Here is a 25,278-nt window from a genome sequence, read left to right on the forward strand (position 1 = left end):
CTCACTGTAAGTAGTAACATTAACACTATGCCATCTAATTGCAGTCGCTGTACTCATAATATACAGGAGAACTATCGCCTTATGGTGAGGATAGCCGTGTTGCAAGCACAGCTTCAGATGCAATCGTTAGGCAAGGGCAATTTAAGTGTAGGAAAGAATGAAACAGCGTCTGTGCCACCAGTAAGTAAAGATAGTAGTATAAATCCCCCCGCACATTCCCCGCAGCCGGACAATTTTCTCAAGGCTTCTGGAAAGAAATGCTGTCATCATGCTTAACCTGTGTCGCTCATTCAGCCGACAGAAACTTTCAACCGGATCTCCCCATTAAGCAATGAGTCGGAGTCAGAGGCCGAGCCTTCTCAGGTCTCTCCTCCACCCATTACAGGGTCTGAGCCGTCGAAGCCTCCCACCATTAGCTCTGACAAACTGAAAACTCTAGTCATTGGAGACTCCATTACCCACAATATTAGACTTCAAAAGAATCATCCAGCGATCATACACTGTTTACCAGGGGGCAGGGCTACCGACGTAAAGGCTAATCTGAAGATGGTGCTGGCAAAGGCTGAGTGTAGAGAGTATAGGGATATTGTTATCCACGTCGGCACCAACGATATTATGATGAAACAGTCAGAGATCACCAAGCGCAACAAAACTTCAGTTTGTAAATCAGCTAGAAAGATTTGTCGGCATCGAGTAATTGTCTCTGGCCTCCTCGCAGTTAGAGGGAGTGATGAGCTCTACAGCAGAGTCTCACAACTCAATTGCTGGTTGAAAACGGTTTTCTGCCCCTCCCAAAAGATAGAATTTGTATTTAAAAGTCGGCCCTCTTTCTGGGACTCACCCACAAACCGGACCAAGCCTGGCCTGCTGAGGAGTGACGGACTCCATCCTAGCTGGAGGGGTGCTCTCATCTTATCCATGAACATAGACAGGGCTCTAACTCCTCTAGCTCCACAATGAGATAGCCAGCCTGCCAGCTTAGTGGAGTCTGCCAGTAGCACAGTCAGTGTAGTCAGCTCAGCTAACCCCATTGAGACCGTGTCTGTGCTTCGATCTAGGTTGAGCAAAACAAAACATGGCGGTGTTCGCCTTAGCAATCTCACTGCAATAAAGACCTCCTCCATTCCTGTCATTATTGAAAGAGATTGTGATATCTCACATCTCAAAATAGGGTTACTTAATGTTAGATCCCTCACTTCCAAGGCAGTCATAGTCAATGAACTAATCACTGATCATAATCTTGATGTGATTGGCCTGACTGAAACATGGCTCAAGCCTGATGAATTTACTGTGTTAAATGAGGCCTCTCCTCTTGGTTACACTAGTGACCATATCCCCTGCACCTCCGGCAAAGGTGGAGGTGTTGCTAACATTTATGACAGCAAATTGCAATTAAAATAAAATAAAAATGACTGCGTTTTCGTCTTTTGGGCTTCTAGTCATAATCTATGCTACTCAATCACTTTTTATAGCTACGGTTTACAGGCCTCCTGAGCGTTCCTCACTGAGTTCCCTGAATTCCTATCGGACCTTGTAGTCATGGCAGATAATATTCAAATTTTTGGTGACTTTCATATTCACATGGAAAAGTCCACAGACCCACTCCAAAAGGCTTTCGGAGCCATCATCGACTCAGTGGGTTTTGCCCAACATGTCTCCGGACCTACTCATTGCCACAGTCATACCCTGGATCTAGATTTGTCCCGTGGAATAAATATTGTGGATCTACAAGTTTTTCCTCATCGGACCACCATTTTATTAAGTTTGCAATCACAACAAATAATCTGCTCAGACCACAACCAAGGATCATCAAAAGCTGTGCTATAAATTCTCGGACAACCCAAAGATTCCTAGATGCCCTTCCAGACTCCCTCAACCTACTCAACGTCGGCGTACAAAAATCGGTTAACCACCTGAGGATCTTAATTTAACCTTGCGGAATCCCCTAGATGCAGTCGCACCCCTAAAAACAAAAAAACATTTGTCACAAGAAAGTTGCTCCCTGGTATACAGAAAATACCCAAGCCCTGAAGCAAGCTTCCAGAAAAATGGAACTGAAATGGCGCTCCACCAAACTGGAAGTCTTCCAACTAGCTTGGAAAGACAGTACCGTGCAATATCGAAGAGCCCTCACTGCTGCTTGATCATCCTATTTTTCCAACCTAATTGAGGAGAATAAGAACAATCCCCCCCAAAAATGTATACTGTCACAAAGCTAACTAAAAAGCAGCATTCAACAAGAGAGGATAGCTTTCACTTCAGCAGTGATAAATTCATTAACTTCTTCTATGAAAAGATCATGATCATTAGAAAGCAAATTTCGGACTCTACTTTGAATCGGCGTATTTCTCCAAAGCTCAGTTGTCCTGAGTCAGCACAGAACTGCCAGGACCTAGGATCAATGGAGACACAAGTATTTTTTAAATCCTCTATCTCTTGACACATTCATGAAAATAGTAATGGCCTCTAAACCGTCAAGCTGCATTCTGCACCCTATTCCAACTAAACTACTGAAAGAGCTACTTCCTGTGCTTGGCCCTCCTATGTTGAACATAATAAATGGCTCCCTATCCACCGGATGTGTTCCAAACTCACTAAAAGTGGCAGTAATAAAGCCTCTCTTGAAAACGCCAAACCTTGACCCGGAAAATGTAAAAAACTATCTTTCTATATCGAATCTCCCATTCCTCTCAAAGATTTTAGAAAAAGCTGTTGCGCAGCAACTCACTGCCTTCCTGAAGACAAATAATATATACAAAATGCTTCAGTCTGGTTTTAGACCCCACCATAGCACTGAGACTGTACTCGTGAAGGTGGTAAATTACCTTTTAATGGCGTCAGACCAAAGCTCTGCATCTGTCCTCGTGCTCTTAGACCTTAGTGCTGCTTTTGACACCATCGATCGCCATATTATTTTGGAGAGATTAGAAACCCTAATTGGTCTACACGGACAAGTTCTTGCCTGGTTTAGATCTTATCTGTCGGAATGATATCAGTTGTTCTCTGTGGATGGTTTATTCTCTGACAAATCAATTGAACGTTTTGGCATTCCTCAAGGTTCTGCTTTAGGACCACTATTGTTTTCACTATATATATTCTACCTCTTGGTGATGTTATTCGGAAACACAATGTCAACTTTCACTGCTATGTGGATGACACATAGCTGTACATTTCGATGAAACATGGTGAAGCCCCAAAATTACCTACCCTGGAAGCCTGTGTTTCAGACATAAGGAAGTGGATGGCAGCAAACATTTCACTTTTAAACTCTGACAAAACAGAGACGCTAGTTGTAGGTCCCAAGAAACAAAGAGATCTGCTGTTGGATCTGACAATTAATCTTGATGGCTCTACAGTTGTCTCAAATAAAACTGAAGGACCTTTGGTGTTACTCTGGACTCTGATCTCTTTTTTGACAAACATATCAATATTTCAAGGACAGATTTTTTCCATCTTCGTAACATTGCAAAAATCTGAAACTGTTTGTCCAAAAATGATGCTGAAATGCTCATCCATGCTTTTGTCACTTCTAGATTAGACTACTGCAATGCCCTACTCTCCGGCTACCTGGCTAGAGCACTAAATGAACATCAGTTAGTGCTAAACACGGCTGCTAGAATCTTGACTAGAACCAAAAAATTTGATCATATTACTCCAGTGCTAGCCTCTCTACTGGCTTCCTGTTAAGGGCTGATTTCAAGGTTTTACTGCTAGTCTACAAAGCATTACATGGGCTTGCTCCTACTTATCTCTACGATTTGGTCCTGCCGTACATACCTACACATACGCTACGGTCACAAGACGCAGAACTCCTTATTGTCCCTAGAATTTCTAAGCAAACAGCTGGAGGCAGGGCTTTCTCCTATATAGCTCAATTTTTATGGAATGGTCTGCCTAACCATGTGAGAGCTGCAGACTCGGTCTCAACCTTTAAGTCTTTACTGAAGACTCATCTCTTCAGTAGGTCCTATGATTGAGTGTAGTTTGGCCAGGGGTAGAAAGGTGAACAGCAAGGCACTGGAGCAACGAACCGCCCTTGCTGTCGCTGCCTGGCCCGGCTCCCCTCTCTCCACTGGGATTCTCTGCCTCAGACCCTATTACAGGGGCTGAGTCAATGGCTTACTAGTGCTCTTCCATGCTGTCCCTAGGAGGGGTGCGTCACTTGAGTGGGTTGAGTCACAGACGTGATCTTCCTGTCTGGTCTTGCGCCCCCTCGGGCTAGTGCGATGGAGGAGATCTTCGTGGGCTATACTCAGCCTCGTCTCAGGGTAGAAAGTTGGTGGTCTGTTGATATCCCTCTAGTGGTGTAGGGGCTGTGCTTTGGCAAAGTGGGTGGGGCTATATCCTGCCTGGTTGGCCCTGTCCGGGGGTATCGTCGGATGGGGCCACAGTGTCCCGCGACCCACCCGTCTCAGTCTCCAGTATCTATGCTGCAATAGTCTGTTATATCTGGTGTAATTCTCCTGTCTTATCTGGTGTCCTTTCTGAATTTAAGTATGCTCCCGCTAATTCTCTCTCCCTCCCCTCCCGGAGGACCTGAGCCCTAGTATCAGGACTACCTGGCCTGATGACTCCTGGCTGTCCCCAGGATATTTACTGCTGAGGTACTGACCTGTTGCACCCTCTACAACCACTGTGATTACTATTTGACCCTGCTGGTCATCTATGAACGTTTGATCATCTTGAAGAACAATCTGGTCTTAAATGGCCATGTACTCTTACAATCTCCACCCGGCACAGCCAGAAGAGGACTGGCCACCCCTCAGAGCCTGGTTCCTCTCTAGGTTTCTTCCTAGGTTCCTGCCTTTCTAGGGAGTTTTACCTAGCGACCATGCTTCTACATCTGCATTGCTTGATGTTTGGGGTTTTAGGCTGGGTTTCTGTATAGCACTTTGTGACATCTGCTGATGTAAAAATGGCTTTATAAATACATTTCATTGATTGACTGACAGCTTTCCACACTCTTGGCAATCTCTCAACCAGCTTCACCTGGAATGCGTTTCCAACAGTCTTGAAGGAGTTCCCACATATGCTGAGCACTTGTTGGCTGCTTTTCCTTCACTCTGCGGTCCAACTCATCCCAAACCATCTCAATTGGGTTGAGGTCGGGTGATTGTGGAGGCCAGGTCATCTGATGCAGCACTCCATCACTCTCCTTGGTCAAATAGCCCTTACACAGCCTGGAGGTGTGTTTTGGGTCATTGTCCGGTTGAAAAACAAATGATAGTCCCACTAAGCCCAAACCAGATGGGATGGCATATCATTACAGAATGCTGTGGTAGCCATGCTGGTTAAGTGTGCCTTGAATTCTAAATAAGTCAAAGAACAGTGTCACCAGCAAAGCATCACCACACCATCACACCTCCTCCTCCATGCTTCACGGCGGTGAACCAAAAATCTCAAATTTGGACTCAGACCAAAGGACAGATTTCCACCCGTCTAATGTCCATTGCTCGTGTTTCTTGGCCCAAGCAAGTCTCTTCTTATTATTGGTGTCCTTTAGTAGTGGTTTCTTTGCAGCAATTCGACCATGAAGGCCTGATTCACACAGTCTCCTCTGAACAGTTGATGTTGAGATGTGCCTGTTACTTGAACTCTGTGAATCATTTATTTGGGCTGCAATTTCTGAGGCTGGTAACTAATGAACATATCCTCTGCAGCAGAGGTAACTCTGGGTCTTCCTTTCCTGTGGCGGTCCTCATGAGAGCCAGTTTCATCATAGCGCTTGGTGGTTTTTGCGACTGCACTTGAAAGAAACTTTCAAAGTTCTTGAAATGTTCTGTATTGACTGACCTTCATGTCTTAAAGTAATGATAGACTGTCGTTTCTCTTTGCTTATTTGAGCTGTTCTTGCCATAATATGGACTTGGTCTTTTACAAAATAGGGCTATCTTCTGTATACCACCCCTACCTTGTCACAACACAACTGATTGGCTCAAACGCATTAAGAAGGAAATAAATTCTACAAATTAACTTTTAAAAAGGCACACCTGTTAATTCAAGTGCATTCCAGGCGACTTCCTCATGAAGCTGGTTGAGAGAATGCCAAGAGTTTCCAAAGCTGTCATCAAGGCAAAGGGTGGCTACATTGAAGAATCTCAAATATAAAATGTATTTTGATTTGTTTAACACTTTTTTGGTTACTACATGATTCCGTAAGTGTCATTTCATAGTTTTGATGTCTTCACTATTATTCTACAATGTAGAAAATTGTACAAATCAAGAAAAACCCTGGAATGTAGAGAAGTACATGTCGAAAGTATAAGTCATTTGATAAGTCACGTAGAATTAATACCGGGAGTGAGACCTAGGAGTTTTCCATTAGCAGCACCCTTTAGGCATAAGAAACTGTCAGTATCTGGTAATGTGTATGGAGTTAGACCGTTGCCTGTGAGTTCTGGACGGGCCTGACCTCTGTGGTTGGAAAATAACAGCAGTATTAAGAAGTTATTTGATTTCGGTTCGTGCCCTATTGGGGTGGGTAATAGAGATTGACTGTGCAATAAAATAACATTGGTTGTCAATATTAGTAATGGAACTTGAGGCATGACACAGGTGATAGGACATTAGGTCTCCTGTATTCCCCAGTAACACATTGGCAGACGCTTCAGTGCCGTTCTCAACACAAGGTATCACGTCCTGTGACCAAATTATTAGGCACATACTGTATACCGTAACTACGCTCCGGAGAAATGGGTATCACTACCTGGGAAAAACAGTTAATAGAGGGTGTGCATTAGAGCTGTGGGTGAGGAAATCTAAAACACCCTAGACATCGGGAGGGGCGCAGAAATAATAACTATTGAAATGGCATCCGGGGGTCCTGACACTCCTGTAAAATGGGGGATAGAAGAGGAACATTTTAACAAAGCCATTGAGGCGCTAAAAGAGGCGCACAAGTAATCTACCAATTCGGCTTGAATATGGGGAAAGTTTAACAAATTGGTAAGTACTTCCCTGCTGATGGAAGATTCCGATCTAATAAAGAACTCATAGATGCTATTGTGGTGTGGCACAGTGACATCAAGGAGAAATCACAAGCTCAATACACAAGCGTTTTGATGTCGATGTTTTATCAACAGAAAGGTAAAACAAATAAAGCTAAAATTAAAGATATGCAGTGTCAGCTACACCAGACAACTGACAAGTATGAGACAAGTAAAAAACTAGGAAAAGCAGAGGGGCGCGCACACAAATTGGATGAATGGAACAAGGATCTTGCAGATGTGCTGGAAAGGTGTCAAAAACTAATTCAACTACTTACAGTTACCCTCCAACAGTATCAGAACACCTGTGGACAGGGTATATGGCTTAAGGTGTCTGCATGCTTCCCAGCCGAAATAGTTGGGAACAGTTTGTGCATTATGATGACATTTAGTGATTTTTTTCTGTTCGTTTTGGACTTCGGCAAGGGTTTTTTCTGCTGTTCGGACACACAAAAAATGTTTGAGGCAAGCTGAAGTCGGTAGCCGAAGTCTATGCCCCCTTGTCGGTGATTGGGCAACAGTAGGGATTTTTCAATGAAGTGCCTATTGTCATTCAACGAGAGACGACTCATCCTCATGCACATTTATTCACTTAAGAAATACTGCATCAAACATCCTAGTCAGATGCTAAATTGCGCAACTAAGATCTCCTAGGCAAAAATGTCAAAATTAATGACAGATTTCTTGAGTTATCTTAGATTAATCCAGACTATTTTGAGGAAGTGGGCTACGGCGTCTCAAAATGGACAAACAGTACTATTGCAGGAAACCCCATACTGCCAGATGGCCAGCCTAGAACACGGCTCCAAATGCAACACCAACATCAGCCGTTGAAGATTGGAGAAATGCACAGCATAATGCAAGAAGCACCTGACCCAGTTAAAGAGGGTCAGGAATGTGTCAGCTTCATGAGGAAACAGGGCCAGATTTTTTGGTTTTCATGCGGGCGATTATGATCACGTAGTCTGCTCTCTCCACCCAGAGCAATGTTGGCGCAACTCCTGGCACCTCACCAAAACCCTGCTTTGTCCTCCAGCCACGAGGCATGTGATCCAGCAACCTCACGTGGCGGTGGAAGGATTCTTAACCGCTGCAGGGAATCTTCTGTTCAGACCAGGTGAACAAAATCAGTAAATGTATTCAGGGTCCAAAAGAGGGAGTCCGCGAATACAGCGATAGGATGGAATAATTTGGCTCTTGCTGGCAATTTTGATGCTAATGCAGGAATTTGTACCTCCGCCTGGGATCAACACTCCACCTGGGAACAGATAGTACCATTCTCATCGACGGGGCTGTAGTGGAACAGGTTGAGAGCTTCAAGTTCCTTGGTGTCCACATCACCAACGAACTATCGTGGTCCAAACACACCAAGACAGTCGTGAAGAGGGCACGACAAAGCCTATTCCCCCTCAGGAGACTGAAAAGATTTGGCATGGGTCCTCAGATCCTCAAAAAGTTATACAGCTCCACCATCGAGAGCATCCTGACTGGTTGCATCACCGCCTGGTATGGCAACTGCTTGGCCTCCGACCGCAAGACACTACAGAGGGTAGTGCGTACGGCCCAGTACATCACTGGGGCAAAGCTTCCTGCCATCCAGGACCTCTATACCAGGCGGTGTCAGAGGAAGGCCCTCAAAATTGTCAAAGACTCCAGCCACCCTAGTCATAGACTGTTCTCTCTGCTACCGCACGGCAAGCGGTACCGGAGTGCCAAGTCTAGGTCCAAAAGACTTCTCAACAGCTTCTACCCCCAAGCCATAAGACTCCTGAACAGCTAATCATGGCTACCCGGACTATTTGCACTGCCCCTCCACCCCATCCTTTTTACGCTGCTGCTACTCTGTTAAGTATTTATGCATAGTCACTTTAACTCTACCCACATGTACATATTACCTCAACTAGCCGGTGCCCCCGCACATTGACTCTGCAACGGTACCCCCCTGTATATATAGCCTCCCTACTGTCACTTTATTTTACTTCTGCTCTTTTTTTCTCAACACTTTTTTTGTTGTTGTTTTATTCTTACTTTTTTTGTTTAAAATAAATGCACTGTTGGTTAAGGGCTGTAAGTAAGCATTTCACTGTAATGTCTGCACCTGTTGTATTCGGCGCATGTGACCAGTAAAATTTGATTTGATTTGATTTGATAGTACAAGCTGCATTGCGAGCGGAATCTAATTCTGCTCACTTTGCAGCAGTGCGTGTAGTCGCTGCTACCCATACATTTACATTTTTTACATTTTTAGTCATTTAGCAGACGCTCTTATCCAGAGCGACTTACAGTTAGTGAATACATATATATATATATATTTTTTTTTTATACTGGCCCCCCGTGGGAATCGAACCCACAACCCTGGCGTTGCAAACGCCATGCTCTATCAACTGAGCTACATCCCTGCCGGCCATTCCCTACCCAAGCACCGGTAATGGATTAGAGAGAAGGGAACATAAAAGCATGCAGAGGTCAATCTGACAGAAAATCCATTCGGCAGCGAGGAAACAAAACCCTTGCCACCAACGTGGCGCATTTGGCCATTTGTGTGAAAAACGGTACGGTGGTGCCTGAGCCCTCTGAGCCGACTCATTCCGGGGTAAGTGATGCAGTGCAGACATTTTCTTCACGGACTAGTGAGCAGCAGTAAACACTCCTGAAAACAGACGAAGTTGAGAGTAATGCATAGGGGTGTTTGGCCTCTGTGCAGTCGCTCTAGGTTTGGTGAGACAACGGTTTCTATGTGGAAGGGAACGTAGGAGGCAACGTCAGACACAACTTCCTAGTAGACACCAGAGCTCAAATATCACCGATTCCTTACAATGAAAAATTAACAATTTTCGATGGGAAAAAGCATTACGTTCAGCGAAGTAAGTGGGGTGGTATCTAAAGCTATGCAACTACTACCCATGCCATTAACAATAGGTCCAATAACAATACCGGGCTCATTCTTTATGGTAGCTGCGGTAGAACCGATTTTGGGTTGGATCATCTTTGTGAACTGTGGGCAAAATAATGGAAAGGGGTATACTTATACAATAGTCAAACCGTTGTAACAGCCCTTTATTCCCAGTGAGAAAGGGAAGGAAGTGGGATAACACGGATTTTGGTCGTGTCCGGTGGATGAGGGTTCATAAAGCATGGTAAAAAATAAAGGAAATTGGCAAAACAGTAGTTAATTTATCTGGGGGGGCATGAAAAACATTACCAGCACCCGCATCGACACTATTCGTTCACTGGCACGACCAAACACTCCTATCACGCTCACAAAAAACCCAGGGGGTTTTCAATTTCACGAAACACTTGAATTCGTCTTACTCGGAAAGAGCTGAATCTCTTGCAGAAGTTATGAAAGGGGGAGAGGTTCACACGAGAGAATAGGAAGAGTGGAGTTAAGATAGTGAGGAAGCGTTTGTAGAGTTAAAGAAACAAGTGTGTCAAGCACCTGCATTTTGGTAACCTAAAATTGCCCTTTAAAATGTTTGTGCATGAACAGGATGGGCAATGTAGCGCAGCAGTTACGCAAAACAAATGAGGAAAAGACAGACCTGTCATGTACTGGAGTAAGTCTTTAGACTCAGTGGTAAGAGAAATGCCACCGTGCTTAAGAGCAGTACAAGCAACCGATGGTTCTGCATAACACCGCCTCGATTGCTATGGGTCAAAAAGTAGATTTGTATGTTCCACATGCAGTAGGGACTATAGTTAACATTACAAAAGCCCAACATGTTACTAGCGACTGCTGGACAAAATGGGAAACGACACAGAAAGCGGTAAGGGGTAGTTCAATCGATACAGAACGTTTTAATGTGGAAAACATTGGTATCTGGCTGATGTATTTTATAATTTGGGCGCATTACATATTAATCTAAAAATAATAGACATTAATAAGTGTGAAGCAAATAGTGACTATCCAATGGAGATCGGTAATAAATATACTGAACAAAAATATAAAACGCAACATGTAAAGTGTTGGTCCCATGTTTCATGAGCTGAAATAAAAGATCCCAGAAATGTTCCATACGCACAAAAAGCTTATTTCTCTCCAATTTTGAGCATTTCTCCTTTGCCAAGATAATCCATCCACCTGACAGGTGTGGCATATCAAGAAGCTGATTAAACAGCATGATCATTACACAAGTGGACCTTGTGCTGGATACAATAAAATGCCACTCTAAAATGTGCAGTTTTGTCACAACACAATGCCACAGATGTCTCAAGTTGAGGGAGAGTGCAATTGGCATGTTGACTGCAGGAATGTCCACCAGAGCTGTTGCCAGAGAATGTCGTTTTAGAGAATTTGGCAGTACGTCCAACCGGCCTCACAACTGCAGACCATCTGTAACCACGCCAGCCCAGGCCCTCCACATCCGGCTTCTTCACCTGCGGGATCGTCTGAGATCAGCCACCCGGACAGCTGATGAAACTGAGGAGTATTTTGGTCTGTAATAAAGCCCTTTTGTGGGGAAAAATCCATTCTGATTGGCTGGGCCTGGCTCCCCAGTGGGTGGGCCTGGCTCCCAAGTGGGTGGGCCTGCCCATTCATGTGAAATCCATCTATTAGGGCCTAATTTATTTATTTAAATTGACTGATTTCCTTATATGAACTGTAACTCAGTAAAATCGTTGAAATTGTTGCATATTGCGTTTATATCTTTGTTCAGTATATACACAGTCAAAAACGTTAGGGTAGATTAAAACACAAACAATACCTTCCAATAAGGAGAAAGTAAAGGGGGACAGTGGCCTCCTTGTAAACATAAGTTATCATGTTTTGTTCTGTCTGTATTTAGGACTGATTAAGATTTTGCATACTGAAAACTAACAAAATGTTTATTCTCTATTCCAGGAGAGGATGGGGTGTCCCTTTGAAATGCTTCCTGAGGTCGCTGCCTTGGGAGAGCAGTTTAGACCAAATTACTCCAAAACCCCAATTTAAAAGAACCAGAACTAGAATTCTACATACAGACACTCTAGTTACATGACAACAGGAGGAAAGTGAGTAACTGGGTATTCTGTATGTGATGATGGGGGAGTAGTGATAGCTGGCCCATTGCCAGCCTCCGTTTCAGCCCAGGGTGCTGAGCTCTACTAGCAGAGGCCTGTAGGTTGTCGGCAGGGGAGAGGGTTACAATATACACAGACTCTCGCTATGGGTTTTAGGTAGCTCATGATTTCGGGACACTGTGGTCACAAAGGGGCATGTTAACAGCGACAGGGACTCCAATTTAAAATGGCCATGAAGTAGAGGCATTAGAAGCGTGTCCATTACCCAGTCAATTAGTCGTGGTAAAATGTGAAGCTAACACCAATTGTACTGATAAAATAGCAGTAGGGAACTCTCAGTTCAAGACCGCCTGTTGGGGGCGGGAAGTGTTGCCTACACCCACCAAACAGCTACCACTACCAGACAGACCCTTTACATCATTGCAGATGGACTTTATAGGAGCAATTCCTCAAAGTAGGGGAAGACTCACGCACTGGTAATTGTGGACCAGTTTTCAGACTCTCCTAAAGGAGGTGATTCCACGATGGGTAAATCAATGTTGTCATACTGTCAGAAATGTACCCATGCCTGTGTATTCACAGGTAAAAGTAGCACACAAGGAACGGATCCCAGGAGATGACCGCGAGCACGACCTGAGTCCGGGAGGCCGAGTGTACATCCGGGCCCCACACGGTACTCCTCACCATGCCTACAGCTGTTAAAACTACAGCTATCAGAAAACCCACTCTAGATTACAGCTTGGGCAATGGGGGAAGTCTCACATGAAACGAGATCCGTCTGACTAATGGGTGAGCTGGAGAGTAGGAGTTTATGTTAAGAAAAGTGTTGTCATAACAGCATCCATCTGTGTACTGATAACAGTATTCCTAGCACTAGCAGTAGTGAGTGATCTATTGGAACAATGATAATGACAACATTTCACTGCCAGTACAATGGATAGGAGAGTGGGCAGATGAGTGGGTGAAATGGGTGAGAAGTGCTATTAATGTCACGGGGCAAGCAGAGCATTAATCACAGAAGTCATGTTGTGTGGGTGGTTCCGGGAGATAATCAAACCAGCATTTTGAGGGTGGGTTGTGCCCGAGACGGAGTAATTGTTTTCCAGGAAGGAATCTGGTGAGCAAAATGGCACTTCATGACTGAAGGATCAGACGAGAATGTCTTTCCTGCCTGCACTCAAACCAAACCTGTGTAACGGCGCTGATAGTAACCTCACTGAACCCTTTCATGTCCTCCAAGAGGGAGGTTATCAGAAAACCCACTCTAGATTGCAGCTTGGGCAATGCTAACCATAATTGGGATCTTGATGGCAGGGGCTTTGTTCTACCATGCCATAAAAGCTCTAAATATAAAGCGCATTAATACATATGGGCTTGCCGGACGATACAGTCCAATGAATTACTTATAAGTTTACGTCTTTCTATGACACCCGAGGATGAGGATATAGGGGAGGGTGCGAGTGAGCTGTCTCTGATGATCTGAAGGGAAATGGGGGAAGTCGGAGGGAACATGCGAGAGAAAACCAATAGGGGTCCTATTTTCACGGAGCTCTGCAGAAGATCTAGCATCCCATTGGCATAGAACAGATCAGATGGATGGTCCTGGCCCCAATCTCATTCTAATCAAGAGCGGTGTGAAATTATTAAACATGTATTTTCCTTCCCTCTTCTCTTCTCAAGTCGTGTTTTTCAAGTGGTGTGGAACACGTTAGTGTTCACTGTTCCAGATGAGGGACTGTTGGATACGGACTTGAGCCCGTTTTAATATAATTGTTTAATTAGCCTAGCAGTAGTAATTATTGTGTTATGGGTTAGATGGAATGTTCTATATGCATTGTTTATGGGCAGAGGGAAAGTACAAAGGGGGCCCGTCTCTGAGGAGCCAATTGTCTGGAGTTAGAGCTGATAATTACTGTTCTATAACACTGTCTTATATCTTTACTGTACCATTATATACTCTTAAAATGAATATACAGCACACACACATATACAGTGCAGTCGGAAAGTATTCAGACCCCTTGACTTTTTCCACATTTTGTTACGTTACAGCCTTATTCTAAAATGGATAAAATTGTTTTTTCTCCTCATCAATCTACACGCAATACCCCATAATGACAAAGCAAAAACAGGTTCTTAGAAATATCACATTTACATAAGTATTCAGACCCTTTACTCAGTACTTTGTTGAAGCACCTTTGGCAACGATTACAGCCTCGAGTCTTCTTGGGTATGACACTACAAGCTTGGCACACCTGTATTTGGGGAGTTTCTCCCATTCTTCTCTGCAGATCCTCTCAAGCTCTGTCAGGTTGGATGGGGAGCGTCGCTGCACAGCTATTTTCAGGTCTCCCCAGAGATGTTCGACGGGTTCAAGTCCGGGCTCTGGCTGGGCCACTCAAGGACATTCAGAAACTTGTCCCGAAGCCACTCCTGCGTTGTCTTGGCTGTGTGCTTAGGGTCGTTGTCCTGTTGGAAGGTGAACCTTCACCCCAGTCTGAGGTCCTGAGCGCTCTGGAGCAGGATCTCTCTGTACTTTGCACCGTTCATCTTTCCCTCGATCCTGACTAGTCTCCCAATCCCTGCCGCTGAAAAACATCCCCACAGCATGATGTTGCCACCACCATGCTTCACCGTAGGGATGGTGCCAATTTTGAGTCTCATAGCAAAGGGTCTGAATACTTCTGTAAATAAGGTGTTTCTGTTTTTCATTTTTTATAAATTTGATAACATTTCTAAAAACCTGTTTTTGCTTTGTCATTATGGGGTATTGTGTGCAGATTGAGGGGAAAAATGTATTTAATCAATTTTAGAATAAGGCTGTAACGTAACAAAATGTGGAAAAGGGGAAGGGTCTGAATACTTTCCGAATGCACTGTATATATTCTTAGGGATTGAAAGTCGTGTTAAGTTTAAGCTCTTTGTGTATGAGAAGAGTAATTATCTAGTGGACTGCAGTAGACTTCAAGAATATGTACTCATTAACGCAAGGCCTCTACTGACTGATAAGACCTGAGAGAGGCGTGGAGGAGTACCGGACTCAAGCTGGGACGATAACACCCCCTGCCCAGCCACAGAGACTGATTGTTCATCCTAGACCCAGAAAAGGGGTCTGTTTGGGAAGGGGGCCTAGTCGGAGGTTATAAATACATGTGCTTGTGACGTTGCATCTTGTCTTGGAAGCAACAACGCCCAGTGTGGTGAATAAATCTAGCCTGAGGTTTCTTTGGTATCCATCTGGATTATTGAACCAGAATTTAGAACCTAACAACTTGAATCGGGATACCCATTCTAGTTATTCTACTTCTATGGTCAGTACATTATAGAGCTCCATCTATGCTGGTGTACCCATAGAATAACATATAGTCATATTATTATTATAGGATCTCTATACAGGTGTACCCACCTTAAATGTGGGCAGTCTGATAGTCTTGAGCATGTAGAGACAGAAGGATATGCCCAGGGCGTCCTGTAACACCCACGCCCACCTAGGTGAGGACACAGCAGATGGAAGGAACCAGAGTTAGCCTGGCACACACACAAGCATGCACACAGTCGGTAATAGCCGGCTTTTGGCCGATAAAATAAATAAAAAGCAGATAAATAAAATCACCACAGGCCAATTGTCAAGGAGAATAAAAAAATCACATAGCAAAATACTGCTTTTTCGACTATTAATTTATGAAAATACCAGTTGATGATAAATATATTTGATCAGTCATGCTTATCAGTCTATGGGTTTATTTGCATAATTTAGTGGAATTAAATTGGTGTGTGTATTTTCATTAGTCGTTATGATTTATATTCATCACACGTGCATTTTATTCATCAGACAGCGCGAGAACTGCTGCTGGAGTGAAACATGCTTTTATAAGCCCAATCATTGCGCAACAATTCTAAATGAAATCTCATGTTAAAAACAGTTTCGATGTTTACGATTAAAAAGAGCTTCCCATTCGCCATTTAAGTGCATAGGCAACAGTAGGAAGGCTTCAGCGAGTCACACTTTACAATGCGAGTTGGAGACAAGTATATATTTTCAAAATGCATACTAATTGTGTGAAACCTGAATGTTTTACTTTATATTACATGGGTTAAAGCAACAACTAAAAAATCCCATGACTGAAACATAAGTTGTCTGGGGCCAAGTTAACCTCCCCTTTCATGTATGTAAGAAAGTCATGACTATCATGCTTTGATTCAGAGGGGTTGGATTAAATGCGAAAGACACATTTCAGTTGAATGCATTCAGTTGTACAACCCCTTTCTTTATTTATTAAACTGTGAGTTCGACCAATTCCAGTCCCCTTGCTTATGGGGTCCGGGGTCCTCCCCGTATAATTTTTATGTAGAAGGACTGAAAAGCTTATTTCTGGTTACTTTTTAAAAAGGACATTCTACTCCAAAATTTATGAAAATAAAATGGATGCCGACACCATCTAAAATATAATTTCCACCTCCAGAAATTGCTCCATTAACATATTGGTAAAAACTATGTTAAAATTATTAAGTTATTGGACCATGCATATATAGCCTATGGTCTATATTATCAGATGTGCTATTAGCAATAAGCATTATCACCTGTAGCCTAACTGATGCAGCATAGTGGCTATAAAATGTACTTAGGATGAAGCATGGGGTTTGTCCATCTGCATTTACCCCACTGGACACAACATCCTGATTGTTATATATTTTTTTACATATATTAATTATTATTCACTTGAAAAATTTGATTTTTTGGTTTCTATTTCAAAGTATGTCATTGCCCTTTTAAGATGTCATTGCCCCTTTAAGAGCTCTGTTGGGCAGCTGCACCTAAACCATTCCTGAAACTCTGGTTGTAAAACTGCATTTGTAAAACGATGCCACGCGCACAATTGAAGGAGCAGAGAAATAAACGTGGTAGCAAAGGCCAAAACTGCTTTCAAAATACATATGCCAAAACTGCTTTCAGAAGTGTTTTCCAGCGATTGCATTAAGAATTGTTGCACACAGCACTGACTGCTTGTCAGAATACATGTTTCCCTCCTATGGGTCTCCCAACTTGAATGCACCTCGAGAGGAATATTACTCTCGCATAGAACACACAACAAGCAGACTAGGTAAATAGGTCAACTATTCTACTATGGGGTTGTCTGATTTAGGTTTAATAACAACATTACATGGCAAATATAGTAGCACTGGAAAGTTACATCCTGAGTGATAATATATACAGTGGGGAAAAAAAGTATTTAGTCAGCCACCAATTGTGCAAGTTCTCCCACTGAAAAAGATGAGAGAGGCCTGTAATTTTCATCATAGGTACACGTCAACTATGACAGACAAAATGAGAAAAAAAAATCCAGAAAATCACATTGTAGGATTTTTAATGAATTTATTTGCAAATTATGGTGGAAAATAAGTATTTGGTCAATAACAAAAGTTTCTCAATACTTTGTTATATACCCTTTGTTGGCAATGACACAGGTCAAACGTTTTCTGTAAGTCTTCACAAGGTTTTCACACACTGTTGCTGGTATTTTGGCCCATTCCTCCATGCAGATCTCCTCTAGAGCAGTGATGTTTTGGGGCTGTCGCTGGGCAACACAGACTTTCAACTCCCTCCAAAGATTTTCTATGGGGTTGAGATCAGGAGACTGGCTAGGCCACTCCAGGACCTTGAAATGCTTCTTACGAAGCCACTCCTTCATTGCCCGGGCGGTGTGTTTGGGATCATTGTCATGCTGAAAGACCCAGCCACGTTTCATCTTCAATGCCCTTGCTGATGGAAGGAGGTTTTCACTCAAAATCTCACGATACATGGCCCCATTCATTCGTTCCTTTACACGGATCAGTCGTCCTGGTCCCTTTGCAGAAAAAAAAATGATGTTTCCACCCCCATACTTCACAGTAGGTATGGTGTTCTTTGGATGCAACTCAGCATTCTTTGTCCTCCAAACACGACGAGTTGAGTTTTTACCAAAAAGTTCTATTTTGGTTTCATCTGACCATATGACATTCTCCCAATCCTCTTCTGGATCATCCAAATGCACTCTAGCAAACTTCAGACAGGCCTGGACATTTACTGGCTTAAGCAGGCGGACACGTCTTTCACTGCAGGATTTGAGTCCCTGGCGGCGTAGTGTGTTACTGATGGTAGGCTTTGTTACTTTGGTCCCAGCTCTCTGCAGGTCATTCACTAGGTCCCCCCGTGTGGTTCTGGGATTTTTGCTCACCGTTCTTGTGATCATTTTGACCCTACGGGGTGAGATCTTGCGTGGAGCCCCAGATCGAGGGAGATTATCAGTGGTCTTGTATGTCTTCCATTTCCTAATAATTGCTCCCACAGTTGATTTCTTCAAACCAAGCTGCTTACCTATTGCAGATTCAGTCTTCCCAGCCTGGTGCAGGTCTACAATTTTGTTTCTGGTGTCCTTTGTCAGCTCTTTGGTCTTGGCCATAGTGGAGTTTGGAGTGTGACTGTTTGAGGTTGTGGACAGGTGTCTTTTATACTGATAACAAGTTCAAACAGATGCCATTAATACAGGTAACGAGTGGAGGACAGAGGAGCCTCTTAAAGAAGAAGTTACAAGTCTGTGAGAGCCAGAAATCTTGCTTCTTTGTAGGTGACCAAATACTTATTTTCCACCATAATTTGCAAATAAATTCATAAAAAATCCTACAATGTGATTTTCAGGATTTTTTTTTCTCAATTTGTCTTTCATAGTTGACGTGTACCTATGATGAAAATTACAGGCCTCTCTCATCTTTTTAAGTGGGAGAAGTTGCACAAATAGTGGCTGACTAAATACTTTTTTGCCCCACTGTATATATTTTTTAAATACTTTAAGTTATGTCCCCCCCACACACTTCTAAAACCAAAGTTGCACCCCTGGATGAGACCATTTTCACATCAATAGAGACATCCAGCCTTCCAGGTAGTGTTTGAATTGGGCCTGGGGCGAGAGACTGGCTATGTCTCGATTCTCCTCCCTTTTCCAGAAGTGTGCACTTGCAATGGTGGAAAGTCCCACCAGCCAATGCTTAAACCAATCCTAAGATTTTTTTAAATCCATGACAGGGAGTGAGTGTTCAAGTGCACACTTCGGGAGAGGGGTGGAGAATTGGGACGTGTTGAATGTCAAAGGAAGGTCTCATGTTAACATGCTACATGTGGAAGTCATTAGGCTAAGTATAGGCTTTGAATTACTTTGCCAGCACCTACAGTAGGCTACACACCGCTGTTTGAGTTGAGCACAGCATTGGTGCGCGTTATACACTATTTAATTCTCTTCATTTGAACATCAGTGTCAACAACAATCATGCATGTCAGTTCAGTGCACACTGCGTAAAAGAAAATACCATATTTGAGGCTGTCATATCCAAACCAGTGCATAGCCTACTGCTGCGCTTACAATGTGCAGAAATAATAGTTTAACACATTTTAAGCTAAATGTTCTGATCTGTTGCATCAGTCTTATTGCTTTTCAACCTTTTTTTTTTATGTACTGGTTGTATGAATTTGGGATATATCATTCCACAACTGTCCCAGAGTCTGTTTGGAATAGGCTATTCCTTTCTCGCACAGAAAGACAAGCTGACCAATAGAATAGGTCAACTTTTCTACTATGGGGGATAGTAGATTGACATAGGATAGTGATTTTGCTGTTTGCTACTCGTCTTGTTGGCTGAGGAAAAGTAAATGTCTTCAAAGTGCGCATCGGAATTCGGTAAGAAGAACACGCCGTTGCATCCTTGAGTTGCATGTTCGGTTAAGATTATGGGAATTAATCTAAATGTGATATGTCATTCTGCCCTAATCAGGTTACACACCCAATGCATATGGGTCCGGTAAACTTCTCAAATGTCTGGTAAATTAAAATGCTTCCGGACAAATGTCCAGCGACACATTCTCCCAACGGAAACCCTGACACACACACAGACCTCAAGAAGACTATGTTAGCCTACTGAGCTGAAACCACCTGAAGCCTATGCATTCATTAGCTCTGGGAGCTAAAGGGCTAAAGGCTAAAGCCAGTCTTCAAGTCTCAGGCAACGTTACTCATCCCTCTAGCATAGTTAACCAGTGAGACAATTGGAAGATTCCCGGAATCAGGAGAGAATAAGCAGGAAATCTGGGAATCCTTTAACCATTTTCGGAATTGCGGAATTTTGCAACCCTAATACTCACTGGTCTTTGTTGTGGAACACGCCCCTGGTGATGCTGACTGCCACATCCACCCTCCCACACTACACGCCCACAGAAACTACGCTACGCAGACGACAAACAATTCATTTTCTGATAACCAGGTGGCGAATCGCATCTCTGCATGTCTGGCAGACATATCAGTGTGGATGTCGGATCACCACTTCAAGCTGAACCTCGGCAAGATGGAGCTGCTCTTCCTCCCGGGAAAGGACTGCCCGCTCCATGATCTCGCCATCACGGTTGACAACTCCATTGTGTCCTCCTCCCAGAGTGCAAAGAACCTTGGCGTGACCCGGGACAACACCCTGTCGTTCTCCGCTAACATCAAAGCGGTGACCCGATCCTGCAGGTTCATGCTCTACAACATTCGCAGAGTACGACCCTACCTTACACAGAAAGCGGCACAGGTCCTAATCCAGGCACTTGTCATCTCCCGTCTGGATTACTGCAACTCGCTGTTGGCTGGGCTCCCTGCCTGTGCCATTAAACCTCTACAACTTATCCAGAACGCTACAGCCCGTCTGGTGTTCAACCTTCCATGGTTGACCATTGTGCTTGCCTATGGAGCTGTGAGGGGAACGGCACCTCCTTACCTTTAGGCTCTGATCAGACCCTACACCCAAACGAGGGCACTACGTTCATCCACCTCTGGCCTGCTAGCCCCCCTACCTTTCGGAAGCACAGTTCCCGCTCAACCCAGTCAAAGCTATTCGCTGCTCTGGCACCCCAATGGTGGAACAAGCTCCCCCACGATGCCAGGACAGCGGAGTCACTGACCACCTTCCGGAGACACTTGAAAACCTACCTCTTTAAGGAATACCTGGAATTGTATAAAAGTAATCCTTCTACCCCCCCCCCCCCCCGCCCCATTAAAAAAAAAGTGGTTGTCCCACTGGCTATCATAAGTTGAATGCACCAATTTGTAAGTCGCTCTGGAGAAGAGCGTCTGCTAAATGACGTAAATGTAAACTCACTGGTCTTCGTTGCGGAACACGCCCCAGGTAACACTGACTCCGATGCAGAAGGCTGACAACAGCAGCATGCGGACCTGAGGCCTCTTGTGGCAGTAGGGAAGGTTGTTCTCTGGGATCCTACACACACACACACAAAACCAGGAATAAGTTAGAAGTTGGAAAAAGTTAAAAATCGACAATAGTTAGAGAAGAGTAAACTATTTGCATTGATTCAGTTTGTGTTTTTGATTGGTTGATTGTATAGGCCTACTCCTCTTGTGATTTGTGTTAGGTTGATTGGGTACTCCTTAATCTGTGATTATAAAACAGATCTTTGTTAGGTTGATATGGTAAGTCTCACCTGCACTTGCCAAAGGGGAGTCTCCTCACAAAGGGCCAGAGACAGCTGTAGAGGCCAACAGAAGAGGCCAGGCAGAATATCCCAATGATGATATACACTAAACCGACAGAGAGAGCGAGGATTAGCATACACACACAGAGAGACATGAACAGGATGGCTGTGGTTAAAGCAACAAAAAAGAAAGTCTAACTCAGATTGTCTGTGGAGCCAAGTTAACCTCCCCTTTCATGTAAAAAAGGCATGACCATCATGCTTTTAGGGAAAGAGGATTACATCTTGTACATGTATTAAACTGTGCGTTTGACCAATGCCAGTCATTTTCAATAGGAAAAAAAGAACAAATTTGACAAATCTGTTGCTGTGACGGATAACTTTAACCCCTGCAGGAAGGGCAGTGTATTTCAACTAGCTTATTATAATGTAATTACTTATTTTTTCACTGACAACTGCAAAGACAGGTAGAGAGACATGGAGAAAGGCTGAGGGAGGCAGACAGACAGACAAAAAGAGAGAGACAGAACGCTACAGGTAGAGAGACAGGTACAGACAGACAGACAAAAAGATTAGAGACAAACGGACAGCTACAGGTAGAGAGAGACAGCTACAGGTAGAGAGAGACAGCTACAGGTAGAGATAACGACAGCTACGGGTGCATATCTAGGTGTGTACCCAGGTGGTCGTAGAAGAAGTAGAGCAGCACCAGCATCGAGCAGCACATGACCACAAACATAGAGATCATGATGGGCGTCACGTCCACCGTCTCCTCATCCTCCTTCTCCGCGCTGTCGTCACGCTTGTGCTTCATGTAGCGCCTGCAGAGGGACACAACAGGGACATGTGAGGGAGGGAGGATGCCCCTGGGATGCCGAAATTGACCTCTGATCAGTAGAGGCAATTTCACTCTACCCATCTCTCGCTCTCTCCAGTCTGCTCTTAGTCACCCCAGCAATGGCCACTCAGCCTTGCAGTGTAGCTGGCGCTGTCTCGCTGGTCAACATCAATATGGAGTCACTAAACGACAACACCAGTCACACAGCCTTGCCCTCCACTCCACATAGAATGTCTCTTCAGACAACACAAGGATTCACTCAGCCTTGCCCTGTGACACTGCCTCCACACACAGTAGAATGGGTCTTCAGACTGCAATGCAATGGAATAACATACAACAAGATGAGAGAGATGGGTGTGTTTTCCCCAGAGATGATAACTAGGGATGTGCATCTTTCCTTTTCAAAACGACTCTATACATGGGCTCCAATACGATACAGGAACGATCTATTTTAGTTTTAAACGATTCGGCTTGATTAGAGAACGAATCGACGCACTAACATTTGTTGCATAAACACATTCATTTTCCATTCTAAATTAACATCTACAGCTGATGGAGCTCATGAGCTTGGCCTCCCTGAGCTGACTTCTGTGTGTGTGTGTGTGTGTGTGTGTGTGTGTGTGTGTGTGTGTGTGCGCGTAAATTATGTACAGTATGTCTACGGTGTATACTTCCAAGATGGCGTAGCAGTGCGGTCGTGTTCTTTGTTGTGTGTCCGTGTATATATATTTTTTGTATTTTTCGAACATATTTCCCTATCACACTTTCCTGCAACCCGCCTCACTCAATGTGGAACGGATTCTATTATTTACTCACCTTAATCTAGAATCTCCAGTTGAAACTAGTTAGCCAGCTAACTAGCTACTTGCTATTAGCCACCGTTAGTGGTTTTCATCCAGAACATCGGATTTTCTGACGGAATAACTGAATCACTGGACCCTAACAACGGATCGCAACTAGCTAGCCGCAACCGAATGGATGTTGCTGTAGGCTAATCACCACTGCCCCCGAAGCAAGCACCAGTTAGCCGGGATATGGGCCTGGCTCAAGGCTATCTACCTCTTTGTCTACCGGACGGGAGTGGCCCGCTAACTAGCTACTTGCTATTAGCCAACATTAGCGGTTCTTCAACATTGTCCGTGGCCTGCACTACCTACCAGCCAGCTCTAGCCTGGACTATTATCGGCCAGTCTGCACTGTCTGCACAGCGCGTTATCGACCCAGAACATAATCAGATTTTCTGCCGGAATCACTAAAATCACTGGACCTTTCACACCTGATCATCGCAACTAGCTAGCTGCAACCAAATGGATGTTGTTGTTGGCTAATCAGCCTTGAGCTAGCCTCGAGTTAGGCACATCTCCCGGCTATCTACCTTTCTGTCAACCGGACGGGACCTCCTAGAGTCAACACGGAGCCCCGCCGATCCATCACAACTGGTCTGCCGACGTAATCGTATGTGGTTTCAACAGTCTTCTCGTTGCGACGACCACGAAGGTCCATCTGCTAGCCCCGGCATGCTAGCACACGCAAACAACAGCCGTGCTTCCTGCTCGCTGTGCTTTAGCACCAATTCAAACTGCTCTCGGACTCACATATTGCTGTTCACTGGACCTTATGCCTGCTGGACTGTTCCTTTACACGGTACCCTGTCCTGTTTATCTGTTTAGCCTCAGCCCAAACTATCATCGCCATTACCAGTTGTTGTCTTAGCTCTCTCTAATAACACCTGTGATTGCTTTATGCCTCTGTCCCATGTCAATATGCCTTGCCTATTGCCTATACAATTTCAATATAGAACCCCAAGTCATTCTCAAACTGCCTCAAATAGCTCCTTTGTTCCACCCCCCATACACGCCGAGACCGGCTAAATCGGTGCCTCCAGTGATGCTAACGCTTAGGTTTACCTACACTGTACTCATATCCTTCCATATCCTTGTCTGTACAGAATGCCCTGAATCTAGTCTACAACGCCTGGAAATCTGCCCCCTTTATTCTCTGTACCCAACGCACTAGAAGACCAGTTCTTAAAGCCTTTAGCCGTATCCTTATTCTAGTCCTCCTCTGTTCCTCTGGTGATGTAGAGGCTAACCCAGGCCCTGCAGCCCCCAGTATCACTCCTACTCCCCAGGAGCTATCATTTGTTGACCTCTGTAACCGGAAAAGCCTTGGTTTTCTGCACGTTAACATCAGAAGCCTCCTTCCTAAGTTTGAGTTATTCACTGCGTTAGCACACTCTGCCAACCCTGATGTTCTAGCAGTGTCTGAATCCTGGCTTAGGAAGGCCACCAAAAATTCTGAAATTTCCATCCCCAACTACAACATTTTCCGTCTAGATAGAACTGCCAAAGGGGGTGGAGTTGCAATCTACTGTAGAGATAGCCTGCAGAGCTCCATCATACTATCCAGGTCTGTGCCCAAACAGTTTGAGCTCCTACTTCTAAAAGTCCACCTTTCCAGAAACAAGTCTCTCACTGTTGCCGCTTGCTACCGACCCCCCTCAGCCCCCAGTTGTGCCCTGGACACCATATGTGAATTGATTGCCCCCCATCTATCCTCAGAGTTTGTACTGCTTGGTGACCTAAACTGGGATATGCTTAACACCCCGGCCATCCTACAATCCAAACTAGATGCCCTCAATCTCACACAAATTATCAACGAACCTACCAGGTACAACCCTAAATCCGTAAACATGGGCACCCTCATAGATATCATCCTGACTAACTTACCCTCTAAATACACCTCCACTGTCTTCAACCAGGATCTCAGCGATCACTGCCTTATTGCCTGCGTCCGTAACGGGTCCGCGGTCAAACGACCACCCCTCATCACTGTCAAACGCTCCCTAAAACACTTTAGCGAGCAGGCCTTCCTAATTGACCTGGCCCGGGTATCCTGGATGGATCTCATTCCGTCAGTAGAGGATGCCTGGTTGTGCTTTAAAAGTGCTTTCCTCTCAATCT

At 44.3% G+C, this 25,278-nt stretch overlaps 1 protein-coding gene across 3 annotated transcripts in view; it reads right to left on the bottom strand.

The window, feature by feature from the left end:
• Positions 1-25,278, bottom strand: part of LOC311146856 (signal peptide peptidase-like 2B) — a 47,317-nt gene that overhangs the window by 10,061 nt on the left and 11,978 nt on the right. For all 3 annotated transcript variants that reach the window (XR_014614717.1, XM_084183464.1, XM_084183463.1), the window contains exons 6-9: positions 22,156-22,298; positions 21,487-21,583; positions 21,147-21,263; positions 15,391-15,472 (exon numbers count right to left, since the gene is read on the bottom strand). Coding sequence is in view for 2 of the 3 variants with exons in the window: in XM_084183464.1 (XP_084039590.1) it covers positions 15,391-15,472; positions 21,147-21,263; positions 21,487-21,583; positions 22,156-22,298 (439 nt within the window). In the remaining variant the exon portion in view is untranslated. The remainder of the gene's footprint in view (positions 1-15,390; positions 15,473-21,146; positions 21,264-21,486; positions 21,584-22,155; positions 22,299-25,278) is intronic.

Source organism: Coregonus lavaretus, assembly GCF_964263955.1.
Source record: "Coregonus lavaretus genome assembly, chromosome: 19".
Taxonomy (NCBI): Eukaryota; Metazoa; Chordata; class Actinopteri; order Salmoniformes; family Salmonidae; genus Coregonus; species Coregonus lavaretus.